The sequence below is a fragment of the Dipodomys merriami genome, unplaced genomic scaffold (genome assembly GCF_024711535.1).
Source record: "Dipodomys merriami isolate MVZ:Mamm:240054 unplaced genomic scaffold, mDipMer1.0.p SCAF_435, whole genome shotgun sequence".
NCBI classification, from domain to species: Eukaryota; Metazoa; Chordata; class Mammalia; order Rodentia; family Heteromyidae; genus Dipodomys; species Dipodomys merriami.
The window spans coordinates 890,065-914,605 of NW_027205993.1; the positions used below are offsets into that span (position 1 = coordinate 890,065).

The following is a 24,541-nucleotide window of genomic DNA, read 5'->3' on the forward strand; positions in this document are numbered from 1 at the left end:
AGGTCCATCCTGCTGGCGTTTCCGGGCAGGCAAGCGGTGTCTCTCACTTGTCCAATACAGAAGAGAATCCCCCACGCCGCTCATTTTACCGATGTCCGCGACTCCATTTCCCGGCATCTGGGAACCCAGCACTCACAAGCCCCGCCCACTGGCGGCTCCCGCTCACCGGAAACTCTCCCTTTTCAGTGCGACCCGGAAGCGGAAGGGAGTCCATCCGGTGCGTCTCTCCTGCGTCGATCTAGCTTGGCGCGTGCCGTTTGCCGCTGCTGTTCACGGTGTGCTGACGGGAGGAGTGGAAGTCTGAAGGTGCCGGGCAGCCATGGCGGATGTGACTGCCCGCAGCTTGCAGTACGAGTACAAGGCGGTGCGTGTGGTCTTGAGGACGGAAGACTCCGGGCGCTGGGGCGCAGGGAGGGGTGGGGGGAGGCTGTGGAACGGAGTTGCAGTCTGAAGGCCTCTAGGCGAGCCACGAAAGCCACGGAAAAATCGGATCTGGGTAAAGGTTGGGTTGCACCACAGAATAACCCCTGTTATTTGGGGTATGTGAGCTAGACTACGAGGGATCCTTCCAGTTCTCCCAGGGCTGAACCCGCCCCTTCCACTTGTTACCCCCACCAGTTTAGCACTTGCCCCAAAGTGCGGTTTATTCCCAAATTAGGAGCAAGGATTGTTCAATTGGTTAGACAGCTCTACTCTCATAGACATTGCTATATAATGTCATTTCTTCTTAAGGAAAATAACCTTTTAATGATATTAACCTTTGATGGCTACCATTCTTCCATCACCTGGTGTCCCTGTGGTATAGGAATTGACCGTCCTTCTTTGGAAGCTTTTATAATGTACGGTATTTTCTTCAGAACTCGAATCTTGTACTCCAAGCTGACCGCTCTCTCATTGACCGGACCCGGCGGGATGAACCAACAGGAGAGGTGTTGTCCCTGGTTGGGAAGTTGGAGGGCACCCGTATGGGAGATAAAGCTCAGCGTACCAAACCACAGATGCAGGAGGAAAGAAGAGCCAAGTAGGTACCAAGGGGATACTATTAAATAGCTTACTGGTACTTTTTATTTTCCAACATGTGTGTTGTTTTTGATCTGTAGACAGATCTTAATTTTCAAGATCCCTGTTTCCTCCCATTACTAATTTCCCAATCGTATTAGTGTGTGTGTGTGTGTGTGTGTGTGCATGTGTACGTGTGTGCACACATGCCGGCCACTGGTACTGGAACTTCAACCTAGGGTCTGGTCACTGTGCCTTAGCTTTTTGCTTAAGGCTGGCATTCTTACCACTTAAGTTATGACTCTACTTATGATTTTTTTTTTTTTTGGTGGTTAACTGGAGACCTGAGTCTCATGGACTTTTCTGCCTGGGCTGGCTTTGAATCCTGATCCTCAGATCTTAACATCATCTTATGCATTGCAGGTGTGAGATGAGCCATCGGTGCTCACTGGCATATATCATTATCATTACCTTGTGCGTGCGTGAGTGCATGCGTGTACCAGTGTCCTGGGGCTTGAACTCAGGGCCTAGGTGCTATTCCTGAGTTTTTTTTTTTTTGGGTGGGGGGTCCAGTCGTGGGGCCTGAACTCTGGGCCTGGGCACTGTCCCTCAGCTCTTCAGCTCAAGGCTAGCGCTCTACCACTTGAGCCACAGTGCCACTTCTGGCTTTTTTCTTTTTTGCTTATGTGGTGCTGAGGAATCGAACCCAGGGCCTCATGCATGCAAGGCAAGCGCTCTACCACTGAGCCACCTTCCCAGACCCTATTCCTGAGTTTTTATGCTCAAGGCTAGCACTCTACCACTGGAACCACAGCTCCACTTCCAGCTTTATTGGTGGCTAATTGTAAATAAGACTCTCACTGATCTTCTTTCCCCGGCTGACTGAACGGTGATGCTCAGATTTCAGCCTCTTGAGTAGCTAGGATTACAGATGTGAGCCATTGGTGCCGGCTAATCATTACTTTTTGATCCTGAATAGCTCTGTATTTTCTCTCATATGCTAAAGGCTCAAAATTCCAAGGCCCAGTTTAGATTATGTAATTGCATTTGAAATTAGTTTATATGCCATTGGTCTTCCTATGTGGAATACTTATCTAGTTTTAAGTTGTTGGGGGTCAATAGAAGTAGATTCTATCCAAACTTTAGTTTCTCTACCTAGAAAAAGATAATTTGTAGCCGGGCGCTGGTGGCTCACGCCTGTAATCCTAGCTACTCAGGAGGCTGAGATCTGAGGATCGCGGTTCAAAGCCAGCCCGGGCAGGAGAGACCATGAGACTCCTATCTCCAATAAACCACCAGAAAACCGGAAGTGGCGCTGTAGCTCAAGTGGTAGAGCGCTCGCCTTGAGCTGAAGAGCTGAGGGACAGCGCCCAGGCCTGGAGTTCAAGCCCCATGACCGACAAAAAAAAAAAAAAGAAAAAAAAAGAAAAGAAAAAGATAATTTGTATGGAAAATTAGTCAAAATACTATTAAATAACACCAAATATATATTTTATATATATAATATATATACAGAGAGCTCAAGGTGAGCTCTCTACTACTTGAGCCACAGCACCCACTTCTGGCTTCTTTTGTAATTTACTGGAGATAAGAGTCTCACAGACTTTCCTGCTTAGGCTGGCTTTGAACTGCGATCCTCAGATCTCAGCCTCCTGAGTAGCTAGGATTTCATGCATGAGCTGCTGGCACCCAGCTACAATGCATATCTTTTCACACAAACTGTACTGATGTCATTTTTAAGCTAATGGGAAGAATGTCCTAAAGCATTTAATACATCTAGCGAGACAATGATGGGACTTCCTGTCACCATCTCATAAATATGTGTTCCTGTAAATGATTAAAGCCAAGTGGACATCATTTTCTAGGGTCCAAGTTACTTTCTTCAAATATTACATAAGTAAAAAGGAGAGTGGACTTGATCTAGTCTTGCCTTGAGGAAAAGTTCTGTCATTTAGCAGTATTTCATGTATCTATTAGGCGAAGAAAGCGTGATGAGGACAGACATGACATCAATAAGATGAAGGGTTATACTCTGCTGTCAGAAGGCATTGATGAGATGGTGGGCATCATCTATAAGCCTAAAACTAAAGAGACCCGGGAGACCTATGAGGTGCTGCTCAGCTTCATCCAGGCTGCTCTTGGAGATCAGGTGAGGCAACAGAGGGTGAGGCCAGGCTCTTAGAAAGTGAGATGGTTACAGCTGGGAGGCTTTGGAAGAATTTTGTCCCTGGGATGAGCCCAAATTAGCTACTAATTGCTGGGTACTTTATGTCAAACACCAGGAGATTAACTCTAAATAGTGGGAATTAATACTCATTTTCCTTTTTTTTTTTGGGTCCGGTCTTGGGGCCTGAACTCTGGGCCTGGGTGCTGTCCCTCAGCTCTTCAGCTCAAGGCTAGCGCTCTACCACTTGAGCCACAGTGCCACTTCTGGCTTTTTTTTTTTTTTTTTTTTGCTTATGTGGCGCTGAGGAATCGAACCCAGGGCCTCTGGCATGCAAGGCAAGCGCTCTACCACTGAGCCACCTTCCCAGCCCTTTAATACTCATTTTCTATCTTATAGAAAAGAGACCCGAGACAGAATAGTAACTTTATCAAGTATTTGTAGTTGGCAGTCAAGTCAGGATGTGAGTTCAAGTAGTTTATATTTTGAACATACTCATAATTATTAAATGTGTTAGACTAGATTGGAGGCCTTACGAGTGTTTTTTTTTTTTTTTTTTTGTCTGTTGTGGAGCTTGAACTCGGCCTGGGTGCTGTCCCTCAGCTCTTCAGCTCAAGGCGAGCTCTTTACCACTTGAGCCACAGTACCACTTCCAGTTTTCTGGTGGTTAATTGGAGATGAGTCTCACAGACTTTCCTGCCTAGGCTGGCTTTGAAATGAAATCCTCAGATCTCAGTCTCCTGAGTAGCTAGGATTACAGGCGTGAGCAACCAGCACCTGGCCTCTTATGAGTGGTTTTTCTGCAGGCTCTGGGGCTTAAACTGTCCTTGTACTTGCCATTTTTTCCTCATGGCTGAAGATCTGTCACTTGAGCCACATGTCCAGTCCTGTATGAGTCTTTGAGAGGTTCTTGCAGGTAGATGCTCGAAGAAATAGGGACAGAGAATTACCAAAAGTGTGTCAGGATAGTAGAAGACTGCTAAGTGCCCCCTATTACCTAAGCACATAAGAGAAATTATTGTGATATCTGTGTTCTGATTCTGAGGACCATCTACTTAATTTTTTTCTCCCTCTTTAAATTAAAAAAAAACAAAACAATATTTTTGTGTGGTTTTAGGGGTTGAACTCAGGGCTTCTCACATGCTGTATACTTGATCTATCATTGAGCTATATTCCCAATCCCATAGTAGTTGTTTAAAAATGTACCAAAGCAGTAGATCCTTTTGAAAAAGTAATCAATAAATTAACATTAATGAACATGATCAGAGCCTAGGATACTACAGGTTTTAAAGTGGCATTCTAAATGTTACCCTTTTAAATCCTCTCCCCCCACCCCTTTTTCTTTTCTTTTTTGGCTACTAGCCACGTGATATCCTTTGTGGGGCAGCTGATGAAGTTCTAGCTGTCCTGAAGAATGAAAAACTTCGTGACAAGGAAAGAAGAAAGGAGATTGACCTGCTGCTGGGTCAGACAGATGATACCAGATACCATGTGCTAGTAAACTTGGGCAAAAAGATCACAGATTATGGGGGAGACAAAGAAATCCAGAATATGGGTAATTGAACTCTTTGTGTCCTGAGTTTATAAACTGGTATTGCTGGTCTTTTTAAATGTGTATCTTTTATGATCATTTGTTCAAAGGTATGATTATCTGGGGTTTAAACTCAGAGCTTTGTGCTTGCTTAGCTTGTTTGACTGTCACTGTACTGTTTGAGTCATGCCTCAAACCTGGCATTTTGCTGGCTTTTTTTTTGTCGGCTTGAACTCAGGGCCTGGGCACTGTTCCTGAGCTGTTTTGCTCAAAGCTAGTACTCTATCTCTTTGAGTCACAGCTCCACTTCTGTTTTTTTTTTTTTTTTTTTTTTTTGTCTGTCAGTCGTGGGGCTTGAACTCTGGGCTTGAGCACTATCCCTCAGCTCTTCAGCTCAAGGTGAGAGCTCTACCGCTTGAGCTACAGCGCCACTTCCGGTTTTCTAGTGGTTTATTGGAGATAAGAGTCTCACAAACTTTCTTGCCCGCGCTGGCTTTGAACTGCGATTCTCAGATCTCAGCCTCCTAAGTAGTTATGATTACAGGCGTGAGCCACGGGCTCCCAGCTTCTTCTGGTTTTTGAGTGGTTAATTGGAGATAAGGATCTCATAGGGACTTTTCTGCCTTCGCTGGCTTCAAACCATGATCCTCAGATCTCAGCCTCCTGAGTAGCTAGGATTATAGGCATGAGCCACTGATGCCTGGCTTTGCTGGTTATTTCTGGAGATGGAGTCTAGCAGACTGGCTTCAACCCATAGTCTTCCTGATCTAAGCTTCTGAATAGCTAGGATAATAAATGTAAACTACTCTTGCCTGGCTAATTTTGAAGAATTAGGAGTGATGAACACTAGAATTTCTTGATTCAAGTAGCTGTTTCTTACTCTGGGGCCTTTTTATTGTGTAGCATGTAGAAGAAGAACTTAGGTAGGCCCTGTGGATTAAGCAAGCATTGCAGGTCTGAATGTAGGTTGGCAGGTTGGAGATACCCTTGGTGTTTGTAGCATGTGTTGGTGTTTGATAACTTTCTTTCTTTTTTTTTTTTTTGGGTCTGGTCGTGGGGCCTGAACTCTGGGCCTGGGCGCTGTCCCTCAGCTCTTCAGCTCAAGGCTAGCGCTCTACCACTTGAGCCACAGCGCCACTTCCGGCTTTTTTGCTTATGTGGTGCTGAGGAATTGAACCCAGGGCCTCAGGCATGCAAGGCAAGTGCTCTACCACTGAGCCACTTCCCAGCCCCTGATAACTTTCTTATTTTATCATCTTAAGTTTTTCTGAATATCTTTAGAATTCATTGGGCAATAGGAAGAAGCAAGTGATGCATTTGGGGAGGAATTGAGGCTAAACACATGTTTCATTAGCCTTTCATTCCATCTTTTTATCTCTCATTTTCTAGATGACAACATTGATGAGACATATGGAGTAAATGTGCAGTTTGAGTCTGATGAAGAGGTGAGCAATAAATGAAACACATGTTATATGTTTCAATTTTTGAAGTTAAGATATAGAAATCCTTTAGCTTTAAGTCATAAATTTTATGATATTTTGTGAGTGTCAAGTTTAGAAATTTAGTGTTATTTTGCTAAAACATTGTATGATTGACTTCAGGTTTTCTAAGCATATTTAAGTCAATATAAACCAATGTAATACGTAGATCAAAGGAAAGATAAAACACAGTACATATGTCTAAGAATGCCTTCCAGTATGGCTGACAGTATTTTAACCATATTTCAATAATTTCATTCTTTTTAAAGTATGAAATTAAATTTAAAGAAATTTAAGGAGCACATACACCCCAGGAGTATAGACCAATAGCAAAAATTGTATCAGTCATAGAGATAAATGTTTACTGTCTTAACAGACTTTGTACCATGTAACTGAAGAGGAATGAGTAGGACACTTGAAAAACAATGGTAAAGTTGAGCTGGAGGTGTACTCTTCAAGGCTAATATGAGCTGTATAATAAGACCTGTTTAAAAAAAAAAACTGTATACTTAGGGTTTTCAGTTGGGGTGAATTTGCCTACTAGAAAAGAAAATACCACTCTAAGATTTATATCAGGATAGAAAAAAGGGCATGGCATAAGATAGCAGAACACCTGAGAGCCAAGAATTCTGAATATTGTTCTTGTATCTTGGGCAATTCATTTTGCCTATATCTCTTTCTATAAAATGATGGGATTGATACAGATGACTATAAAAGTAACCTTTCTGCAGTATAGTTAATTGGACTATAAGTAACAATAGTACTTTGCTCAGTGTAATTCACTTAGTAACTACCATGAACTGTTCTAAATATATATATAAATCATGCTGTGTGAGTGAATGAATGGAAAGAAAGCTACATTACTAGCTCACAGTCTGCTTTCTCAGTCATTCTCTGTATACTTCTGTTAGTCAGCAACTTTTTTTTTTTCAAATCCTGTGTATGGGGGCTGGGAAGGTGGCTCTGGTAGAGTGCTTGCCTTGCATGCCTGAGGCCCTGGGTTCGATTCCTCAGCACCACATAAGCAAAAAGAAAAAAAGCCAGAAGTGGTACTGTGGCTCAAGTGGTAGAGTGCTAGCCTTGAGCTGAAGAGCTGAGGGACAGTGCCCAGGCCCAGAGTTCAGGCCCCACGACCGGACCCAAAAAAAAAAAAAAATCCTGTGTATGTTTCAGAGAGAGTGTCATCCAAGTGGTTCCATTGTGGAAACTAAAGTGCATAGCAGAAAAGAGAGCAGGTACATTTAATGAGTCCATGCCAAGTGGGCCTTCCATTTAATTACTATGGAATAATATGGCAGATCTTGATTTCCAGTCAGCAGTTTGTTACTCCCAAAAGCCATTGCTCATGGCTCCATAGCCATGAAGCTCATTTAAATGAATGTGGCAATACAAGGTCATTTCTACATTATAACTGAGGCTGGGGTACTTCCACAGGAAGGTGATGAAGATGTTTATGGGGAGGTTAGAGAAGAGGCATCTGATGATGACATGGAAGGGGATGAAGCTGTTGTACGCTGTACCCTCTCAGCTAACGTAAGTATAATATCTTTCCCTTTGCTCTAAGTCCAGGCTATTTTTATACTTACTTATTTTCTTCCTCATACCTACACCCTCAATTACCTATTCAGCAATGTATGTTTGTTAGTTTAGTATTTGTTTTTTTGAGTCCTGAAACCAGGACTCAATAACTGGTGTTTAAGCTCATCAGCAAGTGTCCTATCACCTGAGCCATGTCTCTAACCACAGTTTATTGTCTTTAAGTAGTTCTACAACATTTTTTTTTTAAAGGGGGTGATGCAGTCCTGGGCTTGGAAATCAGGGCCTGGGTGCTGTCCCTGAGCTTTTGTCTCAATCCTAGCGCTCTACCACTTGAGCCACAGTGCCATTTCCAGTTTTCTGGTGATTAATTGGAGAGAAGAGTCTCACAGACTTTCCTTCTTGAGCTGGCTTAAACTGCAATTCTCAGATCTCAGCCTTCTGAATAGCTAGGATTATAGGCATGAGCCACCAGCATCTGGCTTAACAAATCATCTTAATCATTGTCAACCCTAAGCCATATTTTGATGAAATGACCCATGGTAGACATTTAGTATCCTGATTTTCTTCAGACTTTAGTCATCCTATTTCCTTATGGGCATGGGTTGATTAAATCTTAGTTTGGTGTGCTCTTAAATTCATTGTAGTAAAGCTGTTTCCCTCTGGAAAGCCCTCAAAAGAATGTGGGATATAATTTAATGAGTGACTTGTGAGGTGATGAGAAAGTAGTGGAGCAAAGTGGCACCAATAAGCCAAGTACCTGCTTATCTTTCTAGCTTGTAGCTTCAGGGGAGCTAATGAGTTCCAAGAAGAAGGATTTGCACCCTCGGGATATTGATGCATTTTGGCTACAGCGGCAGCTCAGCCGTTTCTATGATGATGCCATTGTGTCACAGAAGAAGGCAGATGAAGTGTTGGAGATTTTAAAGGTGGGACTAAAATAATATTTCTGTGTGGTGCATCTTAGCAGATGGGGAATAACATATGGAGCAGTAGATGTCTGTACCCTTAATTGTGGCATTACCTTCTTTCTTCAGACTGCAAGTGATGACCGGGAATGTGAAAATCAACTGGTTCTACTCCTTGGTTTTAACACTTTTGATTTTATTAAAGTGTTACGTCAGCACAGGATGATGAGTGAGTATACAGTGAGCTCTTCCTGCAGAGAAGTGAAGTGTGTGTGTGTGTGTGTGTGTGTGTGTGTGTGTGTGTGTGTGTGTGTGTGTGTGTGTGTGTGTGTGTGTGTGTTGGGAGACAGGACATGCACATGCAAATGTGGCAGGATTTATTGCATTCATGTTTTCTGCTGAAACCATATTGTTTTGTGCCAATCCTGGGGCTTGAACTCAGGGTCTAGGCAGTGTTCTTTAGCTTTTTTTTTTGGTTGTTGGTCATGGGGCTTGAACTCTGGGCTTGGGCGCTGTCCATGCGCTCTTCAGCTCAAGGTGAGCACTCTAACGCTTGAGTCACAGCACCACTTCCAGTTTTCTAGTGGCTTACTGGGGATAAGAGTCTCATGGAGTTTCCTGCCTGGGCTGGCTTTGAACCGTGATCCTTAGATCTCAGCCTCCTGAGTAGCTAGGATTACAGGTGTGAGCCACTGGTGCCCGGCTTCTTAAGCTTTTTATGCTCAGGGCTAGAGCTCTACCATATGAGCTTGGGCTCTACTTCTGGCCCCTTTTGGTATTTAATGGGAGATAAGAGTCTCACACACTTGCCTGCTTGGGCTGGTTTCAAACTGTGATCTTCAGATCTCAGCCTCCTTCGTAGCTAGGATTATAGGTGTATGCCATCTGCATCCGGTGAAAATTTTTATTACTATTTTTTCTACATCCAAGAGTGAATGCTGATAGTTACCTCATTCCCTCATTCCCATCTTCCCTTTCTTCCTATTGTGGTTGGCAGTTTTATATTGTACTTTGCTGGCCAGTGCTCAGAGTGAAGCTGAAAAGGAGAGGATCATGGGCAAGATGGAAGCTGATCCAGAGCTATCCAAATTCCTCTACCAGCTCCATGAAACTGAGAAAGAGGATCTGATTCGAGTAAGGGCTAATTTGTCTTTTCTAATTTGTTTCTTAGGTAGTGGAGAATTTCTCTGAATTCTTAGGGTTTGTGAGTGGGTACAGATTAGAATGAACTCATTCACATTGGAATAGCTGATGGATTGTCTTCATCAGTACCATGGAGACTTTAATAGTACTTAATATAATCTAAGACTTAACAAGTATCTGTTTGCTCACTGTACAACTCATACTTCTACACTTGAGGGACAGCTATTGATACTGAATTGTTATATGTCTACTTCTGATGCCCTGTTTTGTGCATTGTTCTTTAGTGGCATTTTTTTCCTGGGATCTGAATGTCAAGTGCCATCTTTAGTCAATCCCTGTTAGGCAAGCAGGCACTGGGAAGAACAAAAACCTAGAGTGGTGGCAACTCATCGTGCTTTGTATCTTTTGCCACTATAGGAAGAAAGGTCCCGGAGAGAGCGAGTTCGTCAGTCCCGAATGGACACAGATTTGGAAACTATGGACCTGGACCAGGGTGGAGAAGTGAGTTTCAGGACATTTCCTATGCTACAATGGATGGAAAACTCAGTTGTACAGGTTGTGTATTTACTGCGTATTGTTGTTTTGTATGTTACTAGGCACTGGCTCCACGGCAGGTTTTGGACTTAGAGGACCTAGTTTTTACCCAAGGGAGCCACTTCATGGCCAACAAACGCTGTCAGCTTCCTGATGGATCCTTCCGTCGCCAGCGGAAAGGGTACGAAGAGGTGCATGTTCCTGCTCTGAAGCCCAAGCCCTTTGGTTCAGAAGAAGTAAGTGAATTGTTTTTTTGTTTTTCTGTTTTTTTTTCTATTTTCTACTCAGTTTACCTCTTTTCAGTTGGGATTTTAGCCATTATCCAAAAATATAGCTTGTCACATAAATAGTTTTAATAAGCAGAAGCTCCTTCAGAGTTTCTCCTTCTGATTTTGAGCCAAAGGAACAACATTGATCTCTGGACAGGCCTTTTAGAGTTAGGAGGCTGGGACAGTGACAGCATAGGAAATCCTGTTGACCTTCCCCAAAATGGACAGTCTACTTGTACATGGTACAACATGATGTGTATGAGATTTCTTTCTTTAAGCAACTGCTTCCAGTGGAGAAGCTTCCAAAGTATGCCCAGGCTGGATTTGAGGGTTTCAAAACACTGAATCGGATCCAGAGTAAACTCTACCGTGCTGCTCTGGAGACAGATGAGAATCTGCTGTTATGTGCTCCTACTGTAAGTTCTGCCCTGCCTGCTTTTTTTCTAGTACAGTGTTTAGAGTTTTGGTGGTGATTCCTACCCTTTGTCTCCAATTCTTTATTATTGGTTGGAAAACATAAATAACGGGATAAAATGCTTACTTCTCTGTTTGGGACATAAGTCCATAGAAGTTAGGGTGGTGATCATAGCCAGGTGAACAGTCTATCTCATCCTTGACCTTTTCTTAGGGTGCCGGGAAGACCAATGTGGCCCTGATGTGTATGCTCCGGGAAATAGGAAAACATATAAACATGGATGGCACTATCAATGTGGATGACTTCAAGATTATATACATTGCTCCTATGCGGTCCTTGGTGCAGGAGATGGTGGGCAGTTTTGGAAAGGTAAGAGTTACAGCTTTGCTTCAGTAGATACTGGAGAAAAGATATTAGGTATTGGGAACAGAACCTATGCTTTACTGCTTCTTGTGTGAGGGCTTGTCCAAATACCTCTTTTGCTTTTTTTTTTTTTTTCTTCTTATTTCAAAGGTATAATTTTACTTGGGTACATTTCCATAACAAGGATATCCTGATCTATCTTTTTTTCCTTTTTTTTTTTGTCGGTCATGGGGCTTGAACTCTGGGCTTGGGTGCTCTCCTTGCGCTCTTCAGCTCAAGGCAAGCGCTCTACCTCTTGAATCACAGCGCCACTTCCGGTTTTCTAGTGGTTTATTGGAGATAAGAGTCTCATGGACTTTCCTCCTCGGGCTGGCTTTGAACCGTGATTCTCAAATCTCAGCCTCCTGAGTAACTAGGATTACAGGTGTGAGCAACCAGCACCTGGCCTGATCTATCTTTTATAAAGGTTTTTACTAAGTTTCTTTTATCCTCTCCATAGTGATTTTCTGTATCATTGTCTTGAAGATGTTTTATTGTTTGTTTGGTGCTGGTACTGAGGCTTGAACTTGGGGGTCTAGGTGCTGTCCCTGAGCTCTTTTTGTTCAAGGCTAGTGCTCTATCATTTGAGCCACACCTCCACTGCAGCCTTTTGAGGTAGTTAATTAGAGATGGGAGTCTCATGGATGTTCTTTCTCAGGCTTCCTTTCAATCTGGATTCTCAGATCTTAGCCTCCAGAGTAGTTAAGATTACAGGTGTGAACGACTGGCTCTTTGATTTTTCATTTTGTTTTGAGACAGAAGTCTTGATAAGTAGCCCCTGCTAGCTTCAAACTTATTACATAATCCAGGATGGCTTCAAACTTAAGATCAGCCTCCTGTTGAGATTATAGGCATGCATTAGCATGCCTAGCTATTTTGGAGTGTTTATGATAGTAGACCTTGTGGTGTTATTCCTATTAAATAATGTTTCCATTTCCTTTCTTTTATTATGCTGAGCTCTCTCAGACATCCTCTAAGTGAAACATAATTTGTTTTAGGACTATATATTCATTTGGTATGAATTACCTGATACTTAACCTAATCCTAGTTCCCAACTCTGAGACTGTTTAGAATGAAAGGGTGCTGTTCAGACCCCTTCAAGCATTTTTTTTCTACCTCCCTTCTCCTCCCCACTTCCATTCATGGGCCTTGCACATACTATACAATTACTCTACCACTGAGTGATATCCCCAGCTGTTTTCAAGCATTCTTTTTTGTTGTTGTTGGTCTTGAGTTTTGAACTCTAGGCGCTGTCCCTCAGCTTTTCAGCTCAAGGCTAGCACTCTATCACTTGAGCCACAGCGCTACTTCTGGTTTTCTGAGTGGTTTATTGGAGATAAGTGTCTCACAGCCTTCCCTGCCCTGCTGGGTCTGGCTTTGAACCAGTATCCTTAGATCTCAGCCTCCTGGGTAGCTAGGATTACAGGCGTGAGCCACCACACCTGGCACCTTTAAAGCATTCTTACCTGTTGTACCTTTTCTCCCTTAGCGCCTTGCCACATATGGCATCACTGTTGCTGAACTGACTGGGGACCACCAGCTGTGCAAGGAGGAGATCAGTGCCACACAGATCATTGTCTGCACCCCTGAGAAGTGGGACATCATCACCCGCAAGGGCGGTGAGCGTACCTACACTCAGCTGGTGCGACTCATTGTGCTGGTGAGTAGGGAGAGTTGATGACAGGAGGGAGAGACCTGTTTAATGGGGAAGGTTTGCTTAGGTTTTTGAACAGTATTCCTTCAGGCTTTTCTGTAGGCACTAGCCTCTAGTAACAGGTTTGCTGTTGTCTTTAGATAAGAATCTCATCATAATAGAAAAACTTCCAGTTCTTGCATATATTATTCTTCACATCTTTTTCTGTCTGAAATACTTTGAATTAATGTAAATAGACAAAAAAACAAAACAAAACATATCTTTCTGGAACATTGAAAAGCTTTACAAATAAATTGCTCATTTTTAGAGACAGCAAGCCGGGAGTCAGGACATTGTGTTCCATATACACAGAAGCATCCAGCAGGGAAAGTCTTTGAATCCAATTATCCATCTTTTAGGAAGACTAGAAGGGGAGACTACATGCTGCAGCATTCTAGAGCAGGAATTGGCAGTTTATGACCACTGGGTTTTGTTCTATTATAATGCATCCATATCTATTTATATATTATAGCTGCTTTTGTACTGCAGTGGCAAAGTTGAGCATGTATAACAGGGACTATATGCACCACAGCCTAAAATATATCTAACCCTTTGAGAAGAGTTTGCTAATTCTCCTGTAGATCCTTGCTACTGAAATAACAGTAGCTGTACTATATTAAGAGCTACTAAGAGCTGGGTGCCAGTGGCTCATGCCTGTAATCCTAGCTACTCACGAGGTTGAGATCTGAGGATCACTATTTAAAGCCAGCCTGGGCAGAAAAGTCCATGAGACTCTTATCTCCAATAAAACCACTCAGAAGGGACTGGGAAGATGGCTCAGTGGTAGAGTGCTTGCCTTGCATGCATGAGGCCCTCGGTTCGATTCCTTAGCACCACATAAGCAGTAAAAGCAGGAAGTGGGGCTGAGGCTCAAGTGGTAGAGCGCTATCTACAGCTCAAGAGCTGAGGGACAGTGCCCAGGCCCAGAGTTCAGGCCCCGTGACCGACCAAAAAAAAAAAAAAAAAAAAAGAAAACCACCCAGAAAACTGGAAGTGGGGCTGTGGCTCAAGTGGGTAGAGCCGCTAGCCTTGAGCTGAAGAGCTGAGGGATAGCTCCCAGGCCCAGAGTTCAAGCCACACAACTGACCAAAAAAAAAAAAAAAGAAAATGAAAAAAGAGCTTGTAAGGACTGTTGAATTCATGGGTCCAGTCCTTATCTTTGTTTTTATTGGTCATGGGGCTTGAATTCTAGGCCTGGGTCTGGGGCCTGGGAGCTGTCTCTGAGCTCTTCAGTTCAGGGCTAGTGCTCTACCACTTGAGCTATAGCACCACTTTCAGTTTTCTGGTGGCTTATTGGAGATAAGAGTCTCAAAGACTTTTCTGCCTGGGCTGGGTTTGAAATGCGATCCTCAGACCTCAGCCTCTTGAGTAGTTAACAATTGCAGGCGTGAGCCACCAGCGCCTGGCCCTAGTCCATATCTTTTATTTTTTATTTTTTGTTTGGGTCCGGTTGTGGGGCGAACTCTGGGCCTGGGCGCTGTCCCTCAGCTCTTCAGCTCAAGGCTAGTGCTCTCCACTTGAGCCACAGCGCCACTTCCGGCTTTTTTCTTTTTGCTTATGTGGTGCTGAGGAATCGAACCCAGGGCCTCAGGCATGCAAGGCAAGTGCTTTACCACTGAGCCACCTTCCCAGCCCCCCAGTCCATATCTTTAAATGCAGTCTGCAGATTAACAAGATCTCATCTTTCTGTGCATGCTGACTTTGAGAAGTACTGCTGTAGGTCATGCGAACTCATCATAAGTGCTGCATGATAACCTTTGTTCTTAGTAAAGAGACTTGCCCGGGAGTATAGCTTTATTTAATACAAATGCAGTCTGATCAGAGACTTTTTTTCTAAAACATTTACATTAAAGTTATAAATGTATTCAGATTTTCTTGCTATATAAAGTAGTATGAAGTAGCCTCAGTTTGTATGTTGTTCCCTGGGGATATTTTATGGTAAATATTATCTTTTGAGTTCTTTGATCTGAGATTTCCCTTTCTTATTTTTTATTAGGCATCATAACTTAAATACCAATAAAATGAGACAAATCTCAGCAAACAGTGCCATATCTCTGGTAATTTTCTGCTCTTCTATTCCTTAGGATGAGATACATCTTCTACATGATGATAGAGGTCCTGTCTTAGAAGCTTTGGTGGCCAGGGCCATTCGAAACATTGAAATGACCCAAGAGGATGTCAGACTCATTGGTCTCAGTGCCACCCTTCCTAACTATGAAGATGTGGCCACCTTTCTACGTGTTGACCCTGCCAAGGGGCTCTTCTACTTTGACAACAGGTATAAGGACTAGAAGTGTAGCCAAGGTGATCTTACGTTTTTTTTTTGTTTTTTTGTCAGTCAGGGGCTGAACTCTGGGCTTGGGCGCTGTCCCTAAGCTCTTCAGCTCAAGGCTAGTGCACACTCTACTGCTTGAGACACAGCACAGGCACTCTCAGTTTTCTGGTGGTTAATTGGAGATAAGAGTCTTATGGACTTTCCTGCTACAGCTGGCTTTGAACTGTGATCCCTGTATCTCAGCCTCCTTAGTAGCTAGGATTAGAGGTGTGAGCCCCCGCACCTGGCTAGTGATCTTGTTTTTGAGTTCTTTTTTTTTTTTTTTTTTTTTTTTGGCGGTATTGGGGTTTGAATTTATAGCCTGTGTTTCCTAGATAAGTGTACCACTATATTCATGCCCTTTTGCTTTATTTTTCAGACAAGGTATTGTGCTTTTTACCCAGGACTGGCCTTTGACCTTGATATTCCTACTTATGCCTCTTGCATAGCTGGGATTATACCACCATGCCCAACTTCTTTGTTGAGATAGGGTCTTGCTAATTGGTTGCCCCCATTGACCTTAAACTGTCTGATTTTTACCTCTTGAGTAGTTGTTGGCTATAGGTGTGAACCATTATGCCTAACCAAGTGGCCATACCCTTGAGTTTCTGTGTGTGAATCAAAAAGAGGACTATTGCTTCCAGGGAAAAGTTCTGTTTTCCTGCAATATTCCCTGCTAAAAGCCTCATTGATCTAACTCGAATTTCTAGCTTCCGCCCAGTGCCTCTGGAACAGACTTATGTGGGTATCACCGAGAAAAAAGCTATCAAGCGTTTCCAGATCATGAATGAAATAGTCTATGAGAAAATCATGGAACATGCTGGAAAAAATCAGGTCCGTTCTCAAACTTATTATTTTCAGATTGACAAAAGTAAGAGAAGATATAGCACAAATATCATTAGCAGAACTGAAAATGGGTTGTTAGTATTGAATATACCAGGGGTCTGGGAATATAGGTTAGAGGGATGTAGCTCAGTGGTAGAACATGTGCTTACCACTTATGGGCCCTGCATTTGATCCCCACTGAAAACAGATAAATAGAACAATAAAGTAATACTGTGTACAACTTTACATTCAAATTGGCCAACTAAATAGTTACTATACATATGTGAAAATGGAACTAGGAAACTAATGGATAGGGAAGGTATAGATGGATAGGAAACAAATGGATAGAATGATGGAAGGAGTGACTGTTCTAGCACTGTACACATAAATGGAAATGTTAAACTTAAAACCCTTTGTGTATAACTATTTAAAGAGGGAACATTAAAATAAATTGGCCAACTTAGAAATGGACCAGTTCCCTGATAACTATAACAGCTTAGATGAAACAGATTGATTGGGTAGTCCTAACCGTTAGTGATCTTGGGTTTTTTTTTTGTCAATTGTGGGGCTTGAACTCTGGGCCTGGGCGCTGTCCCTCAGCTCTTCAGCTCAAGGCTAGCGCTCTACCACTTGAGCTACAGCGCCACTTCCGGTTTTCTAGTGGTTTATTGGAGATAAGAGTTTCACGGACTTTCCAGCCAGGGCTGGCTTTGAACTGTAATCTTCACATCTTAGCCTCCTGAGTAGCTAGGATTACAGGCGTGAGCTACCGGCGCCCAGCTGTGATATTGTTTTTGTAATGAGAAAGCTCTCAAAAGAACAATTGTCAGGCCAGGCCCAGAAAATCAGTCTGTTTATAAGTTAGCAAAAGTAAGCATAAAAAGTAGAAAATAGTGGAAATCACATTTTACTAGAAAGATGGTATGAACATTTCTTTGTATTTTTTTGGTGGTTTTTTGGTACTGGTCCTAGGGCTTGAACTCAGGGCCTGGATGCTGTCTCTGAATTTTTTTGGCCAAGGCTATTGTTCTACCACTTGAGCCATAGCTCCATGTACAACTTTTTATTGGTTAATTGGAGATAAGTCTCATAGATTTTCCTACCTGTATTGACTTTATATTGCAATCCTCTGATCTCAGCTTCCTGAGTTGCTAGGATTACCAACACCTGGCTTATTATGATTTTTAATTTAATAGTTCAATATTAAGACAAAGGAAAGTTACAGGTTATATATTTCTTTTTGTCTGATAAAAGGCATGTAAATTTGGGGGTGGGGTATAAAAAAAAAAGGCATGTAAATTTATGTGAAGAAATAAGTCTATTTGATACCAGATCCTAGGAATGTCACATTTCTGTGATATGAGACTAGCTCAGATTTAGTTTCCAGTTTGTTTTTATAAATAACGTAATATTTTAGCTATTCTCTTAAAGATAGGTCTTCATGTATCTTAGACTTTTGTTAGGAGTCTGGTCATAGACTTGAGAACCCAGAATCTGCATTTATGCCACCTCAAAGTGAGCTGCTAGCTTTAGTTTGGCTTCTCAGTTGCAGGACCGTGTCACTATCCGCAGTGGGTTCCTTCCCCTTAGGTTTTGCCAGTCCTCTGTAGACTTCTGAGCCAGCATGCATTCTCAAATTGCCCCTTTTCCTTAACCATAGCGCCTTGAAATGGTGTGGCCTTCTGCTTCTTGCTGCTGCTATCCTGGTGTTATCAGAATGGCTGCTGGAGCTGAATCTCTTGACTGTAGAAAACTGGTTTCTCTGTAGGTGCTGGTGTTTGTCCACTCTCGTAAGGAGACTGGGAAGACAGCCAGGGCCATCCGGGACATGTGCCTGGAGAAAGACACTTTGGGTCTGTTTCTTCGAGAGGGCTCTGCCTCCACAGAGGTCCTTCGGACAGAAGCAGAACAGTGCAAGGTGAGGAGGGCCCACCCTGATTCTCATTCCTACCTGGTAACTGGCTCTATGTTACCAGGGGTCACAAACAGCTCCACTATTGTTCAGTGCTCTGGTTTGACATAGGTTCAGGGGGATGATGTATGGAGTCTTTTTTTTTTTTTTTGGTCGGTAGTAGGGCTTGAACTCTGAGCCTGGGTGCTGTCCCTCAGCTCTTCAGCTCAAGGCTAGTGCTCTACCACTTGAGCCACAGCTCCACTTCCAGTTTTCTGGTGGTTTATTGGAGATAAAGAATCTCATGGGTGTTCCTGCCCAGGCTGGCTTTGAACCACAATCCTCAGATCTCAACCTCCTGAGTAGCTAGGATTACAGGTGTGAGCCACAAGTGCCCATCTGATGTGGAGTCTTACAGGAAAACTTCTCTTATTCCCTTGGTTTTTCTCTGTTTGTAGAACCTGGAACTGAAGGATCTTCTACCTTATGGCTTTGCTATTCATCATGCAGGCATGACCAGGGTTGACCGAACACTTGTGGAGGACCTTTTTGCTGATAAGCATATCCAGGTGAGGCTAAGAAAAGTGCTTTTTGTTGTTGGTGGTGGTTGTAGGGCTTCAACTCAGGGTCTGGGAGCCGTCCCTGAGCTCTTTTGCCCAAGGATAGCACTCTATCACTTAGAGCTACAGTGCCACTTCTGATTTTCTGGTGGTTAATTGGAGTTAAGAGTCTCTTGGACTTTCCTGCCTGGGCTGACTTTGAACTGTGATCCCCAGATCTTAGCCTTCTGAGTAGCTAGGATTACAACTATAGCTTAGGAAAAGCTTTTGATGGAGCAGATGATATGGCCTTTACAAGACCTGAAATGTCAATAGCTAACATTTGTGGGCTCCTGGTACTTTTTGGTTTCTAGTGTACCTTGTCCATATTGGAAGGTTGTGTGTACAGTGTAATTCCCACTCTTTAACATACTATCTTTTTTTTTTTTTTGGGGTCCGGTCGTGGGGCCTGAACTCTGGGCCTGGGTGCTGTCCCTCAGCTCAAGGCTAGTGCTCTACCACTTGAGCCACAGCGCCACTTCTGGCTTTTTTTTTTTCTTTTTGCTTATGTGGTGCTGAGGAATCGAACCCAGGGCCTCATGCATGCAAGGCAAGCGCTCTACCACTGAGCCACCTTCCCAGCCCTCCACATAATTTCAGTTTCTTACAAGATGAGATCTTTGTTCCTTCCTTCATTAAGGTGGTCTGTTTTTGAATTTTCTTTATCTTTAATTAATATAGGGCTGTACTTCTGACTCTTGGATTTCTCTGGAACCTTGAAATGTTAATTCTTTTTTTTTTTTTTTTGGGTCCAGTTGTGGGGCCTGAACTCTGGGCCTGGGCGCTGTCCCTCAGCTCTTCAGCTCAAGACTAGCACTCTACCTCTCTTGAGCCACAGCGCCACTTCCGGCTTTTTTCTTTTTGCTTATGTGGTGCTGAGGAATTGAACCCAGGGCCTCTGGCTTGCAAGGCAAGCGATCTACCACTGAGCCACCTTCCCAGCCCCTTGAAATGTTAATTCTTGAAAAGATGAGGAACCCAAGGAACCCTTTCATCATTATTGCAGTTTTACATTGACAAATACTACCACATAGATGTTACTCCATGTATTAGTTATTTTCCTTGTCACCATGATCAAAGTCCTTACAGAAACAACTTGAGGGAGGAAGAATTTATTTTGACTTATAGTTTCCAGAGTCTCACAAAATAGAATCAACAGCTAGAAGTTAAGCATTGAGAACCTGAGTCTGTTGGGAATGTTTCATATTCAAACCATAATACTCCCACACAGTTCCTTTAGAGGCTCTGAAGGCAGAGATGTCAGGTACTCTTAAAACTCCAATAGTGTCTATTGTCCCTATTGTCTTGCCTTGTGTCTACAGGTTTTAGTTTCCACAGCAACTCTGGCTTGGGGTGTGAACCTCCCTGCTCATACAGTCATCATCAAAGGTACCCAGGTGTATAGTCCAGAGAAGGGGCGTTGGACAGAGTTGGGCGCCCTGGATATTCTTCAGGTACAGAGCCTTTAAGTTTGTTCTCAATACACGTATATTGGAAAGATGGAAGATCAAAGACTAAGTTCTACAACGCAGAATCCCTGAGTCAAAATTCAAAGCTGTCCAGCTACAACATTCTTCCTTTGTACCTTAGATGCTGGGACGTGCTGGACGGCCCCAGTATGACACCAAGGGCGAAGGCATACTCATCACCTCTCACGGGGAGTTACAGTACTACTTGTCACTCCTCAATCAGCAGCTTCCTATTGAGAGCCAGATGGTATCAAAGCTGCCTGACATGCTTAATGCAGAAATCGTGCTGGGGAATGTCCAGAATGCAAAGGTAGGGAAGAGCTATGCTCTCAAGCCTTTAAGCCTTTTCTTTGGTACCTCAAGAGACTGAGTTAAAAGGAGAGGATGATCCTTATTGTGTTGTACAGGGTTCCGCATCCTGCACCCATCTAATCTTCAGTTTAAGTTTCTGGGATCTGTGGTAGGCACTTTCTCCTATTTCCAAGACCTTTGAAAGAACCGTTTCCTTTCATTGATGTAATACTATAAGCATTCAGAAGACAGTATAATGTTCATTGAACATCAGCAATTTTCCATGCGGGAACCGTGGCTCTGTTGTAGGATGCGGTGAACTGGCTTGGTTATGCCTACCTGTATATCCGAATGCTCCGGTCACCAACCCTTTATGGCATCTCTCATGATGACCTGAAAGGAGATCCCCTGCTGGATCAGCGCCGACTAGATTTGGTTCACACTGCTGCATTGATGCTTGACAAGAACAATCTGGTCAAGTATGACAAGAAGACAGGCAATTTCCAGGTAAGTGGCATGAGGGTTCTGAGGTGTAGGTTTCAGCAAAAGTTGTAGGCTCAGGTGAAATTGTTTTCTCCCTTGATTTGAATTTCCTGTGTATAATTGCCTCTTAGATAGAACAGAGATTAGACTGTACTGGTGAACTGAAATGGTACTTCTTTCTTTATTTGATTATTTATTTTTGAGTACTGATACTGTTTTTGTTTCTGTTTCTGGGTTGTGCTTTTGCTAGTACTGGGGCTTGAATTTAGGGTCTAGGTGCTGTCCCTGAGCTTCTTTATGCTCAAGGCTAGTGCTCTCCACCTGAACCACAGCATCACTTCCTGATGGGAGGGTTTGCACTGAGGAACTCAAGCTCTTGCTCAGACTTTTTTTTTTTTTTTTGTCGGTCGTGGGGCTTGAACTCTGGGCCTGGGCGCTGTCCTTCAGCTCTTCAGCTCAAGGCGAGCGCTCTACCACTTGAGCTACAGCGCCACTTCTGGTTTTCTGGTGGTTTATTTGAGATAGGAGTCTCACGGTCTCTCCTGCCCGGGCTGGCTTTGAACCGCGATTCTCAGATTTCAGCCTCCTGAGTAGCTAGGATTACAGGCGTGAGCCACCAGCGCCCGGCTTGCTCAGACTTTTATTTTATTTTTTTTGGCTGGTCATGGGACCTGATCTCTGGGCCTGGGGACTGTCCCTCAGCTCTTCAGCTCAAGGCTAGCACTCTACCACTTGAGCCACAGTGCCACTTCCCGCCTTTTCTGCTTTTATGGTGCTTAGGAATCAAACAGCACTTTCAGCTTTTTCCGAGTAGGTTTAGAGGTAAGATTCTCATGGACTTTCCTGCCCAGGCTGGCTTCGAACCACAGTCCTCAGATCTCAGCTAGGATCTTTCAATAGCTAGGATTATAGGCATGTGCCACCAGTGCTCACCTTTTCTGGTTGGCTTTGAATCAGTCCTCAGATTTCAGCTCCTAAGTAGCTAGAATTACAGTTGTGAGCTACTGGCGCCTGGCCTTTTTTTTTTTTCCTCCCATAATTGGAGTTGCAGTCGCTCATTTAGCTGGTTTTTGTGTGAGCATCAATTTTCTATATGTCAGCTTATTTGACAACTTCCTCATGTGCCAGAGTCTTTTGTACTAGAATTTTGTACCAGAATTTTGTCCATTTGTCCTATTGGGTATTCAAGTTAGAGGTTGGGGTGGGGCTTAATAATAAATAGCATGCCTTGAGCCTTCATTCTCTCTAGGTGACTGAACTGGGCCGCATAGCTAGCCACTACTACATTACCAATGATACAGTACAGACCTACAACCAGCTGCTAAAGCCCACTCTGAGTGAGATTGAGCTTTTCCGTGTTTTCTCGTTGTCCTCAGAGTTCAAGAACATTACTGTGAGAGAGGTGAGCCTATAGCATGCCAGGAAGGGGAGTTGGGACATGCTACCAAGGTGCTAGATGGCCTCTTTTCTATTTTCCTTGGACTAATGTTGTTTTTTTTTGACCATTTCTTGTGGCAGGAGGAGAAACTGGAGCTGCAGAAGTTGCTGGAGAGAGTGCCCATCCCTGTAAAGGAGAGCATTGAGGAACCCAGTGCAAAGGTGAGCCCATCTTTTCCTTTGCTTGGTAGTTTTTATAGTCTTCCAAAGATGAACCTTGAGTTTGGGTTCATGCATGGAAATCTCATAGTTATTCATGGGGTATTAGAGATTTATCCTAGAGTCTTATGATTGCTTTAGTTTCTGTGGAAGATTTCTCTTGTGGGCACATGTACCCAGAATAGAAATGCAATTTGCTTTCTTGGGCTGATTAGTAATTGGCCTCTTACTGGCTGTTTTTGCTTTTTTCTAGATCAATGTGCTTCTCCAAGCCTTCATCTCTCAGCTGAAATTGGAGGGCTTTGCACTTATGGCTGATATGGTGTATGTTACACAGGTATGTACTTCCCAAGTACAACACAAGTACAACACAAAGTTGTACTTGGGAAGTGAGTAGGGTACTATTAGGTCTAGTGCCTTGTATACTGTGTGTGTCTTAAAGGAAGCTTGAAATAGTGAGCTAGAAGCAGTGCATAGTATGTCCTAACTGGCTTTAGTTAGTGCCTATGTGGTTCAGAATCTTTGCTGGATGGATCTTGAATATGGGAAAGGACAGGCTTTAAGAAAAACTGTGAAGAAATCGTCACCTCCATTTCCTAGGAAGCAGGAAATGTTTCTCTCCTTCTGTAGCTTCGTACTTTATCCCTGTTGTACTAAAATAAATCCTTGCTAAAACTTGAAGAAGAAAAAGGATTGCTGGTTGTCTCTGTAGGTCCTGACAAGGAGATCCACTGAACAAAGCCTGCTTCTCCATAGTGAAATGACTTCCCATTGTGGGTGCAGGACTCATTTATAAATTCAGAAATGGCAAAGACAAAGCTAATAAAATGTTAACTATTATTTGTCTGCCTGGAAGGGCAAAAGAAAAGAGTAATTACAAAGTGGACTTTGTGACTTGGTGTGAATGATTGCATTGGAGCCTAAGGTATTAACTGTAGGTAGTTAGGCCTAGGGATACTTGAGAGTCTTCCATGGAAACACTTTTTTCCCTAGTCGGCTGGCCGGTTGATGCGAGCAATCTTTGAAATTGTCTTGAACCGAGGATGGGCACAGCTTACAGACAAGACTCTGAATCTCTGCAAGATGATCGACAAACGCATGTAAGAGTCCAGTGAACGGGTGGCAGGTCACCATGAGTTGGGGCCCAGACTGAGTGTGATGCAAAAGCCTCAGAGTGCCTTTGATCATCAGTCCTGATGACTGAAGTATGACATGAAGCTAGGTGAAAGTTGAAAAGAGAACAGGGCCCTTTAGTGTTCTGGGGAATTGAGGGACTACCAGCCAATGTTGGCTCTGCTCTCACAGTTTGGAAAGTCTTTCTCGAATGATTGTATCTTATGTGGTTATGGGTAAACCCTTTGAAGCTGTGATGAAGGCAGTCCTGCAGAATGAACCAACTTTGTCTTCTTCCTGCATAGGTGGCAATCCATGTGTCCTCTGCGTCAGTTTCGTAAACTCCCAGAGGAAGTAGTAAAGAAGATAGAGAAGAAAAACTTCCCTTTTGAGCGTCTGTATGACCTGAATCATAATGAAATAGGTGTGTGAGAAGCTCTTGTCTTATCCTCTGGCCCATATGTCTTTGTCAGCTTCCATAGTTTCCAGTTTATAGTCCTTGTACCTAGTAGCCTGTGCTAGCTTCTTATGTCCCCCTGACGTGCAGACTTACTTTTGTTCTCAACATTTTGAATGTTCTTGGGTCTAAAGGGAAAAATTAATTTCTTCATGTAGAATCTGCCTCTTTCCCATAGGGGCCACTAGGGCCCAATTTGCAGATATGCTACCCTGGCCAGGTTACAGCTCCAGTACTCTCTAATTTTCTCATAGGGGAGCTTATCCGCATGCCGAAGATGGGGAAGACCATCCATAAGTATGTACACCTGTTCCCCAAGTTGGAGTTGTCAGTGCATCTACAACCCATCACACGCTCTACCCTGAAAGTGGAGCTGACCATCACTCCAGATTTTCAGTGGGATGAAAAGGTTAGGCTTGCTGGGCAGAGGG

At 43.3% G+C, this 24,541-nt stretch overlaps 1 protein-coding gene across 1 annotated transcript in view; it reads left to right on the top strand.

Annotated features, from left to right (window-relative positions):
* Positions 1-244: 244 nt before the first annotated feature.
* Positions 245-24,541, top strand: part of LOC138807833 (U5 small nuclear ribonucleoprotein 200 kDa helicase-like) — a gene marked incomplete at its 3' end in the record, with an annotated part of 33,967 nt that continues 9,670 nt past the window's right edge. The window contains exons 1-27 of the mRNA XM_069993631.1: positions 245-364; positions 858-1,021; positions 2,977-3,148; positions 4,526-4,718; positions 6,084-6,139; positions 7,607-7,705; positions 8,485-8,637; positions 8,746-8,845; positions 9,614-9,750; positions 10,177-10,260; positions 10,356-10,529; positions 10,841-10,978; positions 11,191-11,346; positions 12,869-13,039; positions 15,157-15,350; positions 16,097-16,220; positions 17,980-18,129; positions 18,561-18,671; positions 20,024-20,155; positions 20,292-20,480; positions 20,771-20,968; positions 22,194-22,346; positions 22,463-22,543; positions 22,794-22,877; positions 23,534-23,640; positions 23,959-24,077; positions 24,365-24,519. Coding sequence (XP_069849732.1) covers positions 320-364; positions 858-1,021; positions 2,977-3,148; positions 4,526-4,718; positions 6,084-6,139; positions 7,607-7,705; positions 8,485-8,637; positions 8,746-8,845; positions 9,614-9,750; positions 10,177-10,260; positions 10,356-10,529; positions 10,841-10,978; positions 11,191-11,346; positions 12,869-13,039; positions 15,157-15,350; positions 16,097-16,220; positions 17,980-18,129; positions 18,561-18,671; positions 20,024-20,155; positions 20,292-20,480; positions 20,771-20,968; positions 22,194-22,346; positions 22,463-22,543; positions 22,794-22,877; positions 23,534-23,640; positions 23,959-24,077; positions 24,365-24,519 — 3,639 coding nt within the window. The remainder of the gene's footprint in view (positions 365-857; positions 1,022-2,976; positions 3,149-4,525; positions 4,719-6,083; positions 6,140-7,606; positions 7,706-8,484; positions 8,638-8,745; positions 8,846-9,613; positions 9,751-10,176; positions 10,261-10,355; positions 10,530-10,840; positions 10,979-11,190; positions 11,347-12,868; positions 13,040-15,156; positions 15,351-16,096; positions 16,221-17,979; positions 18,130-18,560; positions 18,672-20,023; positions 20,156-20,291; positions 20,481-20,770; positions 20,969-22,193; positions 22,347-22,462; positions 22,544-22,793; positions 22,878-23,533; positions 23,641-23,958; positions 24,078-24,364; positions 24,520-24,541) is intronic.